This window comes from Siphateles boraxobius, unplaced genomic scaffold (genome assembly GCF_051911475.1).
Source record: "Siphateles boraxobius isolate OS27281-9 unplaced genomic scaffold, OSU_SipBor_1 61, whole genome shotgun sequence".
NCBI lineage: Eukaryota > Metazoa > Chordata > Actinopteri > Cypriniformes > Leuciscidae > Siphateles > Siphateles boraxobius.
Genome location: NW_027509188.1, coordinates 4,074,302 through 4,087,419, shown reverse-complemented (window position 1 = coordinate 4,087,419; position 13,118 = coordinate 4,074,302). Strand labels below are relative to the sequence as shown.

Below are 13,118 nucleotides of genomic sequence, written 5' to 3'. Positions count from 1 at the left end.
ATGAGTTAATTTTATTTACTTTGTTACATTTGTATTTAGATTTGAAATATATTCTATTATTTCCACACAGGTACATGGGAGGAGTTGATCTCTCTGATGCCCTTGTTGGGTATTACAAAATACTCAGAAAGACCAGGAAGTGGTACCGCTCGATTTTTTACCACTTCATCGACATTGCAGTGGTAAATGCCTTCCTCCTGCACCAGCAGTTGGCTGCTGCTCATAATCAAAGAGCAAGAACGCAGCGGGAATTCCGTGAGGATTTGGTAATGGAGCTTGCAGACTGGATGCCTCCATGTGAGCCTGCTCCTCCTGCTCCTCCTGCTCCTCCAGCTCCTCCTGCTCCTCCAGCATCTCACTTGACAGGAGAACCCTCAGGCCATGTCTGCCACCGGCCAATGTACATCACTAATAAAAGTGATGACTCCAGGAGAAGATGCCAAGTGTGCCATCGCAAAACGCTTGTGTTCTGTCAGGGATGTGGATCATACTTGTGTTTCCAAGCAACACGGGATTGCTTCAATTACTGGCATGATGTAAATAGTTTGTAGTTTTCAGAAGTTGTGAAAATTTGAATAAAGTTGTAAATAGTTTGTAAATAGTTAAAAAATTGGAAATAGTTTGATATTTATTTTTCCAGTATTTTTATTTCATTATTCTTTTATTTTATGATTTACTAAGTCTTATTCAAGTTTCAGTTGCAATATGTATAGTAAAGTGAAAATATTTGTGAAAAGTTTGGATAAAAGTTTAAAAAAAATCTCTCTCTCTCTCTCTCTCTATGTTTGTGCTGTGGTGTCAGATGTAAGTTCAAGCAACTAAGTGACCTTTGGGAATCACCAATGAACAGGGGTGTCACCTAGTGGCCATTTGTGGTGTGCCAACTAAAAGTCTTGCAGAAACCTCATTTTTTAAAATATCAAGCTGAAAATTTAAACACAATTCATTTAGACTTGCAGCTTTTACTTTTTAGAATTTTTAGGCTAAAAACTATATTTATTAATATTTATATATTTAATATAATAAAAATAATATTACAGCACATTTTCATAACAATAAACTCAAACTTGAATAACTTTTAGAAACATTAATATTTTTTAATTATTCCACTTCAACAATAATCGTCCATGTGTCTTCTTTCAAAAAAGACCAACCTTTTGTCTGTACTCCAAAGCATTCATGAATTACAGCTGTTTAAGTTTGTATAGTGTAATATCATGTCTATGCCCAAATATGGGGGTGACAGTAAAGGGGTTAACTACATCTGTAATATGCTGCCAAGCATTTTTACCTAAAGCACTTAAGTAAAAGTATTATTACCTAAAAAAATCCTTTTTTTAGGACCCGATACACCACTATGTACGCTTGTAAATAAAATGTGGCGTTTTTAATAAACTTCTGATAATAAAACGCTTTTGAGATGACATTGAAATCCTTCCTTTGGTGTCATAATATGATGCCCATATATAGTTGTCAGTCGGTTTTAATCGGCAGGATTTATGGTAATTGAGAGAATGAGCGTGCACGCACGTCCAATTTACAACATATTGGAATTCATTAACACACACACACTTCTGTGTAATCTGACGTTTTCAAAGTAGTTGTGAATCAGGAGAAGAATTTTCTGCAATGTCTCTTTATGCACAAATCACTCACATATTTACTTGTATATTTACGAACGTTTCATGAATGAGACCCTATGAGTGGGATTGGGCTTAAAAAAAAAAAAAAAAAAAAGGAAAATGAAACACAAAGTTGACAGATTTTAAAAACAAAACATAGAGTGGTCTCTTTCCTAATCTTCTGACTCTGGACTACTAAGGTCATACTCGTCATCAGTGTCCGTACTGCATTCTGTGTCCTGTATCTGGAGGTCGTCAACTATAGCACTGTACGTGCTCACAGCATTTTGGAATAAACTCCCCAGTATGGAGGACCTCCGCATGAGGACACTTTTCCAACCAGATGCAGCATCCTCTGACATGTCACCAAAATCTGTAACATACATAAACATAAGAATTACAAGTATTGTTCCAAAATCATAGCATGTAGAGCCACATAGACAGAAACATTTGGTTGTTTGTCGCATGAAATCTTTAACAAGTGAAACAAGGACATTTAATTGTCATATACTGTGGTTACTGTGGGGGTTGAGGTGAGGATAGACCAAACAAAGTGTGAGGGTGGAGTATGGCTAATATGGGTGTGATGGCAGTGGGAAAAAAACTAAACAAATAGACTGTTACCAGCTCAACATGACTTTTTAGCACTCTGTACCTACCACTTTTGGTTACACCTCTGTTGAGGTTCCAACGATGATATGTAAATATTGGATATTGCTAAGTTGTCATTGTTATCTTCAGCATCGTAATGTCTGAGCATGCCCTCAGCAGCTATCTGTCAGTGTTAGCACGGACAGGACGGCTGATAAGAGTAAATATTGCCATCTCCCCAAAAATGTGTCTGTATTGTGATGAATACAGAATGCTGTTGATTTTATCTGCTATAGTCATTGCTGTTAACATCTTTTCCACGTTGGTGATGTTTACTTTAGTGGCGCTATAGCCACCAGTTACATTAAATGGTACTTTTATGCAGTGGTAAACAAAACGTCTGTAACCAGAGTACCGTAATTTCCCAACTATTAGCTGCAGTTTATATTGATTTTGCAAAATTTCTTCAGCTATGAGGTAAATACACGGGGGCAGTTAATATGGAAATAATATGGTTTTGTTTCTTTTAACTTGCATAAAACACTGTCCTGCGGCTTATACACAATGTGGCTAAAACACAGGAAATTACTGTAGTCAAGTTGAGGCGAGTTGAGCAGTAGGAAAGGGACTAATATAGTGAGGGAAAAAAAGTAAAAAAATTCAGAATTTCACTTACAGCCCATTCTGATGTTCTCTTGAAGCTTATCCACTGCCTTTAACTCCTTTCGTAGAGACGTGATGTGCTGAGACATCTCCTTCACAAGGATGCTCTGCTCCTCCTCAAGCCGTCTAATTAGCATTGTTTGGTCAAAAACAGACCGTTTTAATCTGAAGGAGTGGCCTATGGGTAGAGGGAATTGATGGAAATATGAAAAAGTGATTTAGTATTCACAATTAAGTTACAAAACCAAACATACACATATAGATAGACAGATTGAGAGATAGAGAGAGTTTTTCATTGCTATACCATAGGCATGTTGGCATACATTTTAGAGAACATGTCAAGATAGGCTACCATACCATCCTCACTTCTCTCCCAAGGCAGGATGTAGTCCTCTGTCAAATTGGAAGCTAATTCCCCATCAATCGTATCCTCTGCAATAGTATTGTAGAGTCCAATCTTTTGTCTTAGTTTGTTTTTTAATTATCTTTTTTTTCTTCTCTTTCTTTGTCTGGTCTGGTTGCTATCTGCAAAGTGAAACAATAAAACTCTAAGGAAAACAGAGTTTTTGTTTGCATTTGCAATGTGCCATTTCAATATTTGTCAACCAACCATGCTGACGATAGAGGTCCTGCTTCTTGCGTAGCAGGGCCACTATGATACTTTCTATCTCAGCCCTGAGATCCTCTGTTGCTCCCTGTTGTGTTGTGCTACCTGGCTCTGAATAGGTAACACAGTCAAGCGATAGTTTCATTTGAAAAATTCTGATCACCTTATGTAGTTCATATTTGAACAAAGTAATTAACAGTTGTATTTCTGAAGAGTCCGAGCACTGTGCATGATTTACCTGTGATTGCCCACTGCTGAACATCACACACCCACTGCTGTGCTGTTTGTTCAGTGATGCCATTCCTCTGGCGGAAATCACTGAAGCTGGCAGCTTCCAGCTTTGCCCTCTCTGAGATCTTTAAATCACACACACAAAATTCAGGATCAAGAAATTCCTTAATCTACAGTTTAGAAATCAGTGTATGAATGAGCTTATTACAGATGGCCAGACTCCAGCTACACTGTTTGTTATCAAAATTTATGTTGTGTCAGGCAAGAGGAACATAGCAAAATGTCCTTACCTTGATGTATCTGTTGGCCAAGACCATGTGAAGGTTTGCTGTCTTTTTTTTGTTCCACCCCATGGCCTGTTGAGTGAGCATATTTTCTCTCCCTGATTGAAAAAATAAATCTGTATGAGTGATTGGATCAGTTTAAATGGGAAATACCATTGCAGTTAGACATGACTTAATACAACAATTACTTTAGTGAGAGGAGAACAGGAAAATGACATTTTAGAAGTCAGAAATACCTCATCACAGTGTATGGTTTGTAATATGTCATACCAACCTGCCTTTGTCATGTATTTAGTGACAAGAGCTGCCCTGGAGAGGAAGCTGTTTACCTAGATGTAAAAACAATACAGAAATTAATGTATTCCCATTACTTAACAAAAAAAAAAACACGTAGCCATATTATTAGTATTTTTTTTATAATATCTGATTGTCAATTAGCTCTCCCCCTTGTAATGCCATGGAAACTAAAACGAACACACCCTTTCAGTGGTCTCCATACACAACCAAATTGGCAAGATCGAGGCGGATTGGGAATTGGGAACAACCTTGGATATTATAGTGACATGCATAGCCAACTGGGTCTACATTGGGGGCTGGGGTGTTAACAGTGGCCCAGTGGTTAGGGCCTTTGGCAGATGACTGGTTTGAATGCCGACCAGGATGAAAGTGGTTGTGCGGAAAGTGAAATTTGTCGTGGAAATCGGTTAAACATCGCTGTCCTGTACACATCCACGGTTAAGGTGCCCTTGAGCAAAGCACCAAAACCTTTACTGCTTTCCGGAGACCTTAACAGATGACTGCCCACTGCTTTGAGTTAGTGTGTCACCTCACTGTGTGCTGTGTATGTGTGTCACTAATCCACTCTCCACGGATGGGTTTAAAGCAGACACTGAATTTCCCGAACAGGATCAAATGTGTGCAGGCTATATACTTAAAGCAGGGATGGGCAACTTCAGTCCTGGAGGGCCACAAACCTACAGAGTTTAGCTCCAACCCTGAAAAAAAAAATCACCTGCCTGTAACTTTCTAGTAATCCTGAAGACCTTGATTAGCTTGTTCAGGTGTGTTTGATTAGGGTTGAAGCTAAACTCTGTAGGACAGTGGCCCTCCAGGACCGAAGTTGCCCATCCCTGACTTAAAGGGATAGTTCACCCAAAAATGAAAATTCTGTCAGTATTTACTCACCCTCAAGTTGTTCTAAACCTCTATGTGTTTATTTGTTTTGCTGAACACAAAGGAAGATATTTGGAAGAGTGTTTTAATCAAACAGATCTCAATCCCCATTGACTTCCATATAGTAGGAAAAAATACATACTATGGTAGTCAATGGGGATTGAGATCTGTTTGATTAAAACACTCTTCCAAATATCTTCCTTTGTGTTCAGAAAAACAAATAAACACATAGAGGTTTGGAACAACTTGAGGGTGAGTAAACGATGACAGAATTTTCATTTTTGGGTGAACTATCCCTTTAAATGGTGCAGCTCAGAAGGAACATAGCTTGAAATAGTGATACAACATTTATACAGCTACACTGCTGACTTCACTTTTTACTCAGACATAATGGGTGTTGCAACTGCAGTTCAGAAGATGCCCTGATGGTCACTCTAACAAGCATAGATCTTTGTTTGATATCCTGATGTACTTTATCCTTCACACTCTGCTTATCTCACATGTATCAGTGAAGTCTCCTATGTCCACATAGTTACTAAGTCAGTAATAACATACCTGCTCAACTTCCTCTCCGACAGTGTTCCCTGCTCCATCCTGATTCCTGCCACCCCATCTCACCTGTAACAGTGATTTATCATTACCTTCTAATGGTAAAAGTGTAATGTAATGTATTGTATTAAACTTGCTCCATTTACAGTCATTTCAGGTACCTCGCATTTTGCTGTGTGCGCTTTGGCATGCATGACACTCAGAAATGGCTTCATTTCCATCAACGGCTGCATATCAGTGAAATTATCAGCCACCTTGCTTAGGTAGGGCCAGTACCTAGAAAACAAGAGCATCATTAGTTGGTATTACCAACACAATTTGCTTGGAAATCAATCTAAAACTACGACTGAGACTAAAACATTCAGGTATGTGTCATTTGATATACAGTAGGTTTACCAAATCTGACCAAGAGAAGTTACCTGCAGATAACATCCATTGCGAAGAAGGTAACATTTGCCCTCTCTGCCATGTCCTTTTGAATAAACATTGGATATGCGAAGATTTCTCCACGGTAGTGGTTCAGGGCACGCAATAATATCCCGTGTCTGATTGATAAGAGACAATGAGGTTAGTAATGATCAACATACACAAAGAGTTGCTCAAAATCCTCACGCACACACTAACACACACTTTCTTCTTCTCTCATACACACACAGTCACATTTCTTGTTTTTACTTTACATCAAAAAATTACATTCAGATGAATAAATAGATTAGTGTCCACAACATGAATGACAATGTACAAGAACACTCTCCTGAAATACGAACACACCTGCAAACTGCCACCTGAATGCCCTCTTCATCAATTTTTGAGGAGGATTTGTTGGATGTCTCCTTACTCGCCTTGAACCTCGACACCCCACACGTCCCACTGTCATTTGCCTGTGAAGTCAGCAGTTACTCATTTCAACAAATATACACACACATCTTACACACATAAATAAACAGATTATGGTATGCAGAATCAAACTTACTCTTGCCCCGCTGCTTCCTCTGATTTTCTCCAGAAAGGTCAGAACTTCATCATCTTTGGCTATAAACAAGCCCTCATATAAAGACGGTTCCTCGGTTCTGTACAAATGATCACAAAATACCTAATTTAACTCACGCAGTAAACGCACATTACTCTACATGCAACTATTTCAATGACAATGTTCTTGTTAAATATAATTATAAATCGACTGTGTAGTCTTTACATACCCTCTTGATTTTCGGAAGCGGTAATGTTTTCGGTTGCCATCACAACACACTGCCAACATATCAGGTTGACAGGCTGGACAGCAAAAAGAGTCAACTTCTGACATCATGTCCTCTGAATGTTTGCATAGGCAATATTCAAAATAGCTCTTTTGAAACATATCCACACAGATTTTCCCCATCTATGCAATGAAAAAGAACAATGGATTTAGGAAAGAAAAAAAAACACATATCCACAAAATTACAAATACAGTCATAATTGTGTGTTACAATGTGATTCAGGCAGACTAACCCTTCCTCCTTGAACAGACTGGTGCTCCAACAGCTTTAAAAAAGCATGTCTTGAAAGCGAGGGAGCTGACAGTTTCATGTTAGAGAAAGCCTCAAACACTTCAAATGCATACATACAACGTTTGGCAGTTTGTGGTGCTTGGCCAATAATTGTACTGCATAAGGTCTTTTACCCCTGGAGTCCATTCAGTCTTGCACTTTGGACAGACCTTTCGAGGTAAAGACACCTCATATCGTCCTGTCAAAAAAAGAAACACATAGGGATGTCAATTTTCGGTCGTCGTTCAAATTAACGATCGATTAATCGTTAGCCTTAATACTGCAATATGTGTCATATAGCCAACAGCAGGACAGGGTCTGTAAATGCTGCTCATCACCAAATTAAAGAGAATGTTTTTTTTTTATCTAAGTAAAGGGCTAGTAGGATTGTCAAATATATCGATGTGATTGATAATTAAATTACTTATTTAATAATCAAATAAAAAGACTATAAAACGTCATGTGTCACCAACCGCCTCAGATGTGCTTGTCAGAATGTGTGACTGTTGTGGACGTGCTCTTCCTGGAACAACGCACTGAAAACAGCAACTAAACCCAATGACTTCACAACGAATTAATAAAATAGTGTTCTCATGTTATGTGATATGACAGTCCCAAATTAATCATGGTTATTATTAGTCGTGCATTCTCCTTGAGCGGCGCGCGCTGACTAAATAACCGTTGAGCACTTTGCTAGTGCGTTTTTTTAACTCAAAGAAACACATCCTATGAGATTAATCAGATATATACGAAATAAACATAATATTACTATTTATATCTGCACAAAATGACGTGAATGCACAAGTGAACTTGAACTAGGCCTAATGTTACGTGCCATTCAGAATGACTCATGTTGTGGACACGCTCTTCCAGTAACAACGCGACACAGCAACTAAACCAAAAAAATTCACAGTGTTTTATTCCAATATTGTTTTCTTTATAATGTTATGTAATGTGACCATTGTCGTTTGAGCCGTATGAATGCCGTTTGAGCAGCGCGCGCTAAAGATTATTAACCAAATACATCCAATATGAGATAAAGCAGATACAGATAGGTGCAACTTAAACTAAACTATTACAATTTACATTTCCACAAATCAAAAGGCTGCGAATGCACACGCCAACTTATTGTTATGATGAAGGCATAAAATAGTCCCAAACAAAACTCGGCACGCTCGCTTACATGTTTCGCGGTGGAGCAGCACGCATGCGCATGGTTAATCGATGATCGATAAGTTTTATCGATTAAATGTCTTATCGACGATTAATCGATCGTCGATTAATCGTTGACATCCCTATATTAAACTAACAGGGCTCCAGACTAACTTTTCCACCGGTTGCACTGGTGCTACCAACTTTCTCAGTTGGTCGCACCAGCATATGATTTGGTCGCACCTTTTTTTCTTTTTCTTTTTTTGCTACATGCCATGGGATTAATCAATGCATGCTGATGAATAGTGGTTTTAATGGACCAAGGCTAGCAAAGGCTTTCTGGGTTGCAGCAGAAATACCTGTAATATATTAATTATCATTGCCAAATTTCAGGATTTTCATGGATTTTGGACAGTAATTTTAATCTGTAATTTTAAGCATTTTACATTTGAATTATATACAATCTATCTATTTACATTTGAATCATATTCTATCTATCTATCTGTCTATCTGTCTATTATCATCTTTCTATCTTTTAAAAATCATTAAACATTCAAATGTATGCATTACATTTTAAAAGATTAGAGTATTATAATAAACTGATACAGATTTTTCGTTATCAAAGTTTATAGTTGTAACAAAAAGCAGAAATCTCACACTCCTTACCTTCTGCATTTTATAATAATTTCCTTTTCCTCTGTCGAGCGATCATGAGAGTAATCGCTCGACAGAGGAAAATATAACCGCTGAAAAGACGTAGGAGGAAGGGGCTCTGTGATTCGTGAGACCATTTTTATTTTCCTTAATTTGTGAATTCGTAATTGGCGCGTTTCACCATCAGTGTGCAATGCGCGTGACGTCTACGTTCGTCAATAAATAAACTGCACGTGTCTTGCGGAAGAACATTGTAGACGGAACTTCTCTCCGTTAATGTCTATGGCGAGTCACGCAGGCACTGGGCTACTCCGCAGCCGAGTCGACCCCGGGACAAAATAGTCCGAATATAAACACTTATTATAGGCGTACCGTAGTGATTCAGAATAAGTCAAAAACACGGTTTGGAAAATGGATTCATGATGTAGCCTACTCGTTCATTTTGAACATAAGTTACGGACTGCAGCAGCTGATACAACGGCGTTCTGTTGCTCAAGCGTCCACTCGCACAAATGCGACCACATAACATTTTAACTCGCACATTCTCAAAAAATGGTCTGGAACCCTGACTAAGGATGTTTCATAGACACAATTGTGGTGAAGGGGATTGATAATAGTCATTTGACATGGCATTTGACATTAAAATGTCAATTGATGAAGTGAAACTGCTTTGCTATGCTTGCAGACGTTAAGTTGGTGTGCAAGTTCTGTGGTACTGAAACAAAAAGTGTGACTTCCAGAACATACCATTCATGGTGACCAGTGAGATCTGCCTCCCAGTGGTGACCACAGTCTCTTCCGTGCACCCACATAATCCCTTTTGGTAGGGCAAAGGCAACTGACATACTGCAACACAGAAAATTGTTATTTATTTTTTGTTATTTATTTTTTGGAATTACTCTTAACTAGTTAATGGAAAATGTTGGATGAACATACCTTGCTCACAAAAGTGAGGCTGGCCATTCCCATCCACCACCACAGCTTTTGTTGGTGGAATAGGCTCTAGGTAGCCATGAAATATTGCCATCCTGCCATGGAAGATTTGCCTCCTGTGGACCTCTTTGTCACACTTACCACAGAGGTATTCGAAGTCCAGTGGGACACACTCCAAACATCGAATAAAGGCCTGCCCCTCATGGCATTTCTGGCATATTTGCCTTAATACTCTCTGTGCCGAGAGTTTGGCATCAAGGAGTACTGGCCTTGCTTCCTTAGCTCTTGCTCCAGCGAGTACCTGACGTTGTGTCCAGGTTGTGTCTGCTGTTGCCACTGGAACTTCAAGAGAGGCAAGAGTACCCCTTAACTCTTGAAGACGATTTTCTGAAAAATAAAACAACTGTTTAACCATCTTTATGTTTTGGGGACGCATAATTCAAATTCAGTTTGACCATGGAACATTCAGTTGGTTGAATGCTTTTTTTGACTTGTCCATGTATTACAGTAAAAACAACATTATAAAGTGATAGCCTCCGCCCCCACCACCACACACACACACACAAACAGGCGTAATGGTTTTTATACTGTACAAACTGTATATTCTATCCCCTTACTCTATACCTACCCATCACAGGAAACATTCTGCATTTTTACATTTTAAAAAAACATTACTTAGTATGATTTATACGCTGTTTTCCTCATGTAGGTGATTTCAGGTTTTACTATACTTGTTGGGACATTTGGTCCACACAATGTAATATAAACATGAACACACACACACACACACATACACGGAGACATACAAATACTCACCGAGACTTGCAGTCAATTCTAGTCCTTCTATCGGGACTTCCTCACTCACTGGGTTCACGGAAGCTGCAGAGGCAAATAATTTGGGTTATCTATTCTATCAGACTCTTGAAGTATCATACATTTTTTAGTTTTTATAATTGCCCCAAAAAATCCAAATATCCATCTGTCAAATGGGGTTAACATAACACCATATTTCCACCCACTGATCATTTGTTTATAATCTTTATTATTTAACCATGATAACAGTGCAGTGCACAACAAACCTGATGCATGTGTTGGTGATTTGTGACGTTTGTGACGTCGCCTTGTGACCACTTGATTTGTGACTGCTCTCTTTCTCCTTTTTTTTTTCGGAGGAACAGAAGGGTTTCCCATCGCAGCCTACATGACAATAACAGCAACATCTTCAGATACAATATCAAGATTGTAAACTTATACTTTTCATTGGATTACTCAAACAACAGCAATAGACGGTTTCAACGGCAACAACATAAACAAACGTTACTGCGCATGCGCGCTTTTGTGGCCCAAACTTAACTTCCGGTAGAATCGATAACAACAGAGTTCATCTGTAGCAGAGTCGGTCTTTCTACACAAGCAAATTACATTAGCTAGCAAGTATGTCTAGTCAGTATTATATGGGACTACCAATAGAAGAAAAGAGCCGTTACTTGGACAAACTTAAATGTGATAACGTTACACTACCAGACCCGTTCAACTAAATTTGAGGCAAACATTTTTTTTCTACAGACCTGTCTGATTTACCGGAGGTCAGTCAGGTAAATATATTTGAATACTTAGTCGAGAAGGAATGTGTGTACACAAGGGAGGCGTTCAAGGCATATCGTAGCTTGGATGCCTATAACTATTTTCATTCCGGAAAAGTTAAACAAATTCTAACACACACGGATGGAAATACCTGTATCGTTTACGGGGAAATCGAGGCGGGTCAGACGCTTTCAAAGAGCTACTCCGCCTGGATCATTGCGATGAAGTCCGGCGAAATCCAGAGTGGGCATTGCACCTGCATGGCAGGGTAAGTATGGCTGGCTAGCTAACGTTACATTTTACAATAGCATTTAGATACACTTTTCAATACTTGCATTTATCCCGCCGATAAAATGTCTATCTGGATCTATGCAGCAATGGAGAGGTGTGTAGCCATGTGGGTACGATTTTGGTTGCTGCGGAGCAGTGTGTTCAGGATGGACTCCAGAGTGGCCCATCTGTCAATTCAAAACCAAGTGTTTGGTCACGGGTGACTAAAAAGGGGAGCATTTTAACAATTATTATATTTAATAATTATATCCTAGTCTTTTCAAATATCAGTGTACATTTGGTGGTATTTTGTACAACACTACATATGCCAATTTTCCTTAATAATTATTTTTATTATCATGTATATTTATGTATAATGTACATTTCAAATATCCTTTCAGGCTGATCCACAACCAGTAGCTCAGTGTGATTTCTTGAAACCTGGCAAGAAGATCAAGCTACAAGCTCCCCTCTGCCTTCCCCCACTAAATCCAGATGGGTCACCAAAAAAGCTTTTTAAAGCCCTGAAAGTAAGTTATAGTTCATATATCTCTAACAAATCAACTAGTCTAATGTAAAAGATTCAGTACATATATATGGCAGTGTAGGTAAGGTCTTTTCACCATTTACAGGTGAAACTAGAAAAATTAGAATATCGTGCAAAAGTTAATGTATTTCAGTAATTCAAATTAAAAGGTGAAACTAATATATTTTGTGTATATATAACTATATACATATGCATGATTATACTTATCAGAGGGTCGACATTTCTGTATTTAAAATCCTTTTTTTATTGATTTCATGTAATACTCTAATTTTCTGAGATTTTGAATTTGGGGTTTTCATAATAATCAAAATTATAACTTTTGCACGATATTCAAATTTTTTCACCTGTATTTTAGGAAGTTGTGCCAGGCTGTGCTCTCTTTTCTGTCATGTGTGACAGCAATGAGACAGACACAGCCTCTGAGTCAGGTAGTCAGGATTTCACCAGCAGTCAGGGAGAGCAGGATGCTCAGGGAGAGGAACTCTACGTGTTCAGCAGCTTAGCTCAGCCCCACAGTGAGCATGGTAGTGCTCTGAGCTGTCCAAAGTGCACAACATTTTATGATGCCTTCATTAAACTGAACCCAGATCAAGTGGTGGAACTAGAGAGAAACACTAGAAAACAGAGCATAGAACCACTCTGGCATGATGCGCGCAAGCTACGCATAACAGCAAGCTCAGCCAGCAAGGTGCCTCAGCGTGAGACAACTGACCCGGCTAAGTTTCTCACTGA

General features: G+C 38.7%; 1 protein-coding gene across 2 annotated transcripts; it reads right to left on the bottom strand.

Moving 5' to 3' along the window:
* Positions 1-1,492: 1,492 nt before the first annotated feature.
* On the bottom strand, positions 1,493-7,065 carry LOC143718510 (uncharacterized). Of its 2 annotated transcripts, none has more exons than XM_077209552.1 (13): positions 6,920-7,065; positions 6,694-6,790; positions 6,492-6,601; positions 6,140-6,265; positions 5,882-5,996; positions 5,727-5,789; positions 4,273-4,327; positions 4,005-4,096; positions 3,722-3,839; positions 3,487-3,594; positions 3,234-3,401; positions 2,890-3,054; positions 1,493-1,995 (listed from the first exon to the last, which is right to left on the bottom strand). In XM_077209552.1, exons 1-11 carry the CDS (start codon positions 7,024-7,026, stop codon positions 3,358-3,360), a joined length of 1,035 nt encoding a protein of 344 aa, XP_077065667.1. In that variant the 5' UTR covers positions 7,027-7,065; the 3' UTR covers positions 1,493-1,995; positions 2,890-3,054; positions 3,234-3,357. The 2 variants fall into 2 exon arrangements, with proteins under 2 accessions (XP_077065667.1, XP_077065668.1); XM_077209553.1 differs by having other exon boundaries at positions 4,005-4,092.
* Between the last annotated feature and the right edge of the window lie 6,053 nt (positions 7,066-13,118).

Bases quoted from the DNA above. Each gene is read 5' to 3' on its own strand.
- LOC143718510 (XM_077209552.1), bottom strand. From the start codon at position 7,026: ATGATGTCAGAAGTTGACTCTTTTTGCTGTCCAGCCTGTCAACCTGAT. The intron at 5,997-6,139 runs GTAACTTCTCTT...CTTGTTTTCTAG, and splicing joins GCAATGGATGTTATCTGCAG to GTACTGGCCCTACCTAAGCA. The intron at 5,790-5,881 runs GTACCTGAAATG...TCACTGTTACAG, and splicing joins CGCACACAGCAAAATGCGAG to GTGAGATGGGGTGGCAGGAA.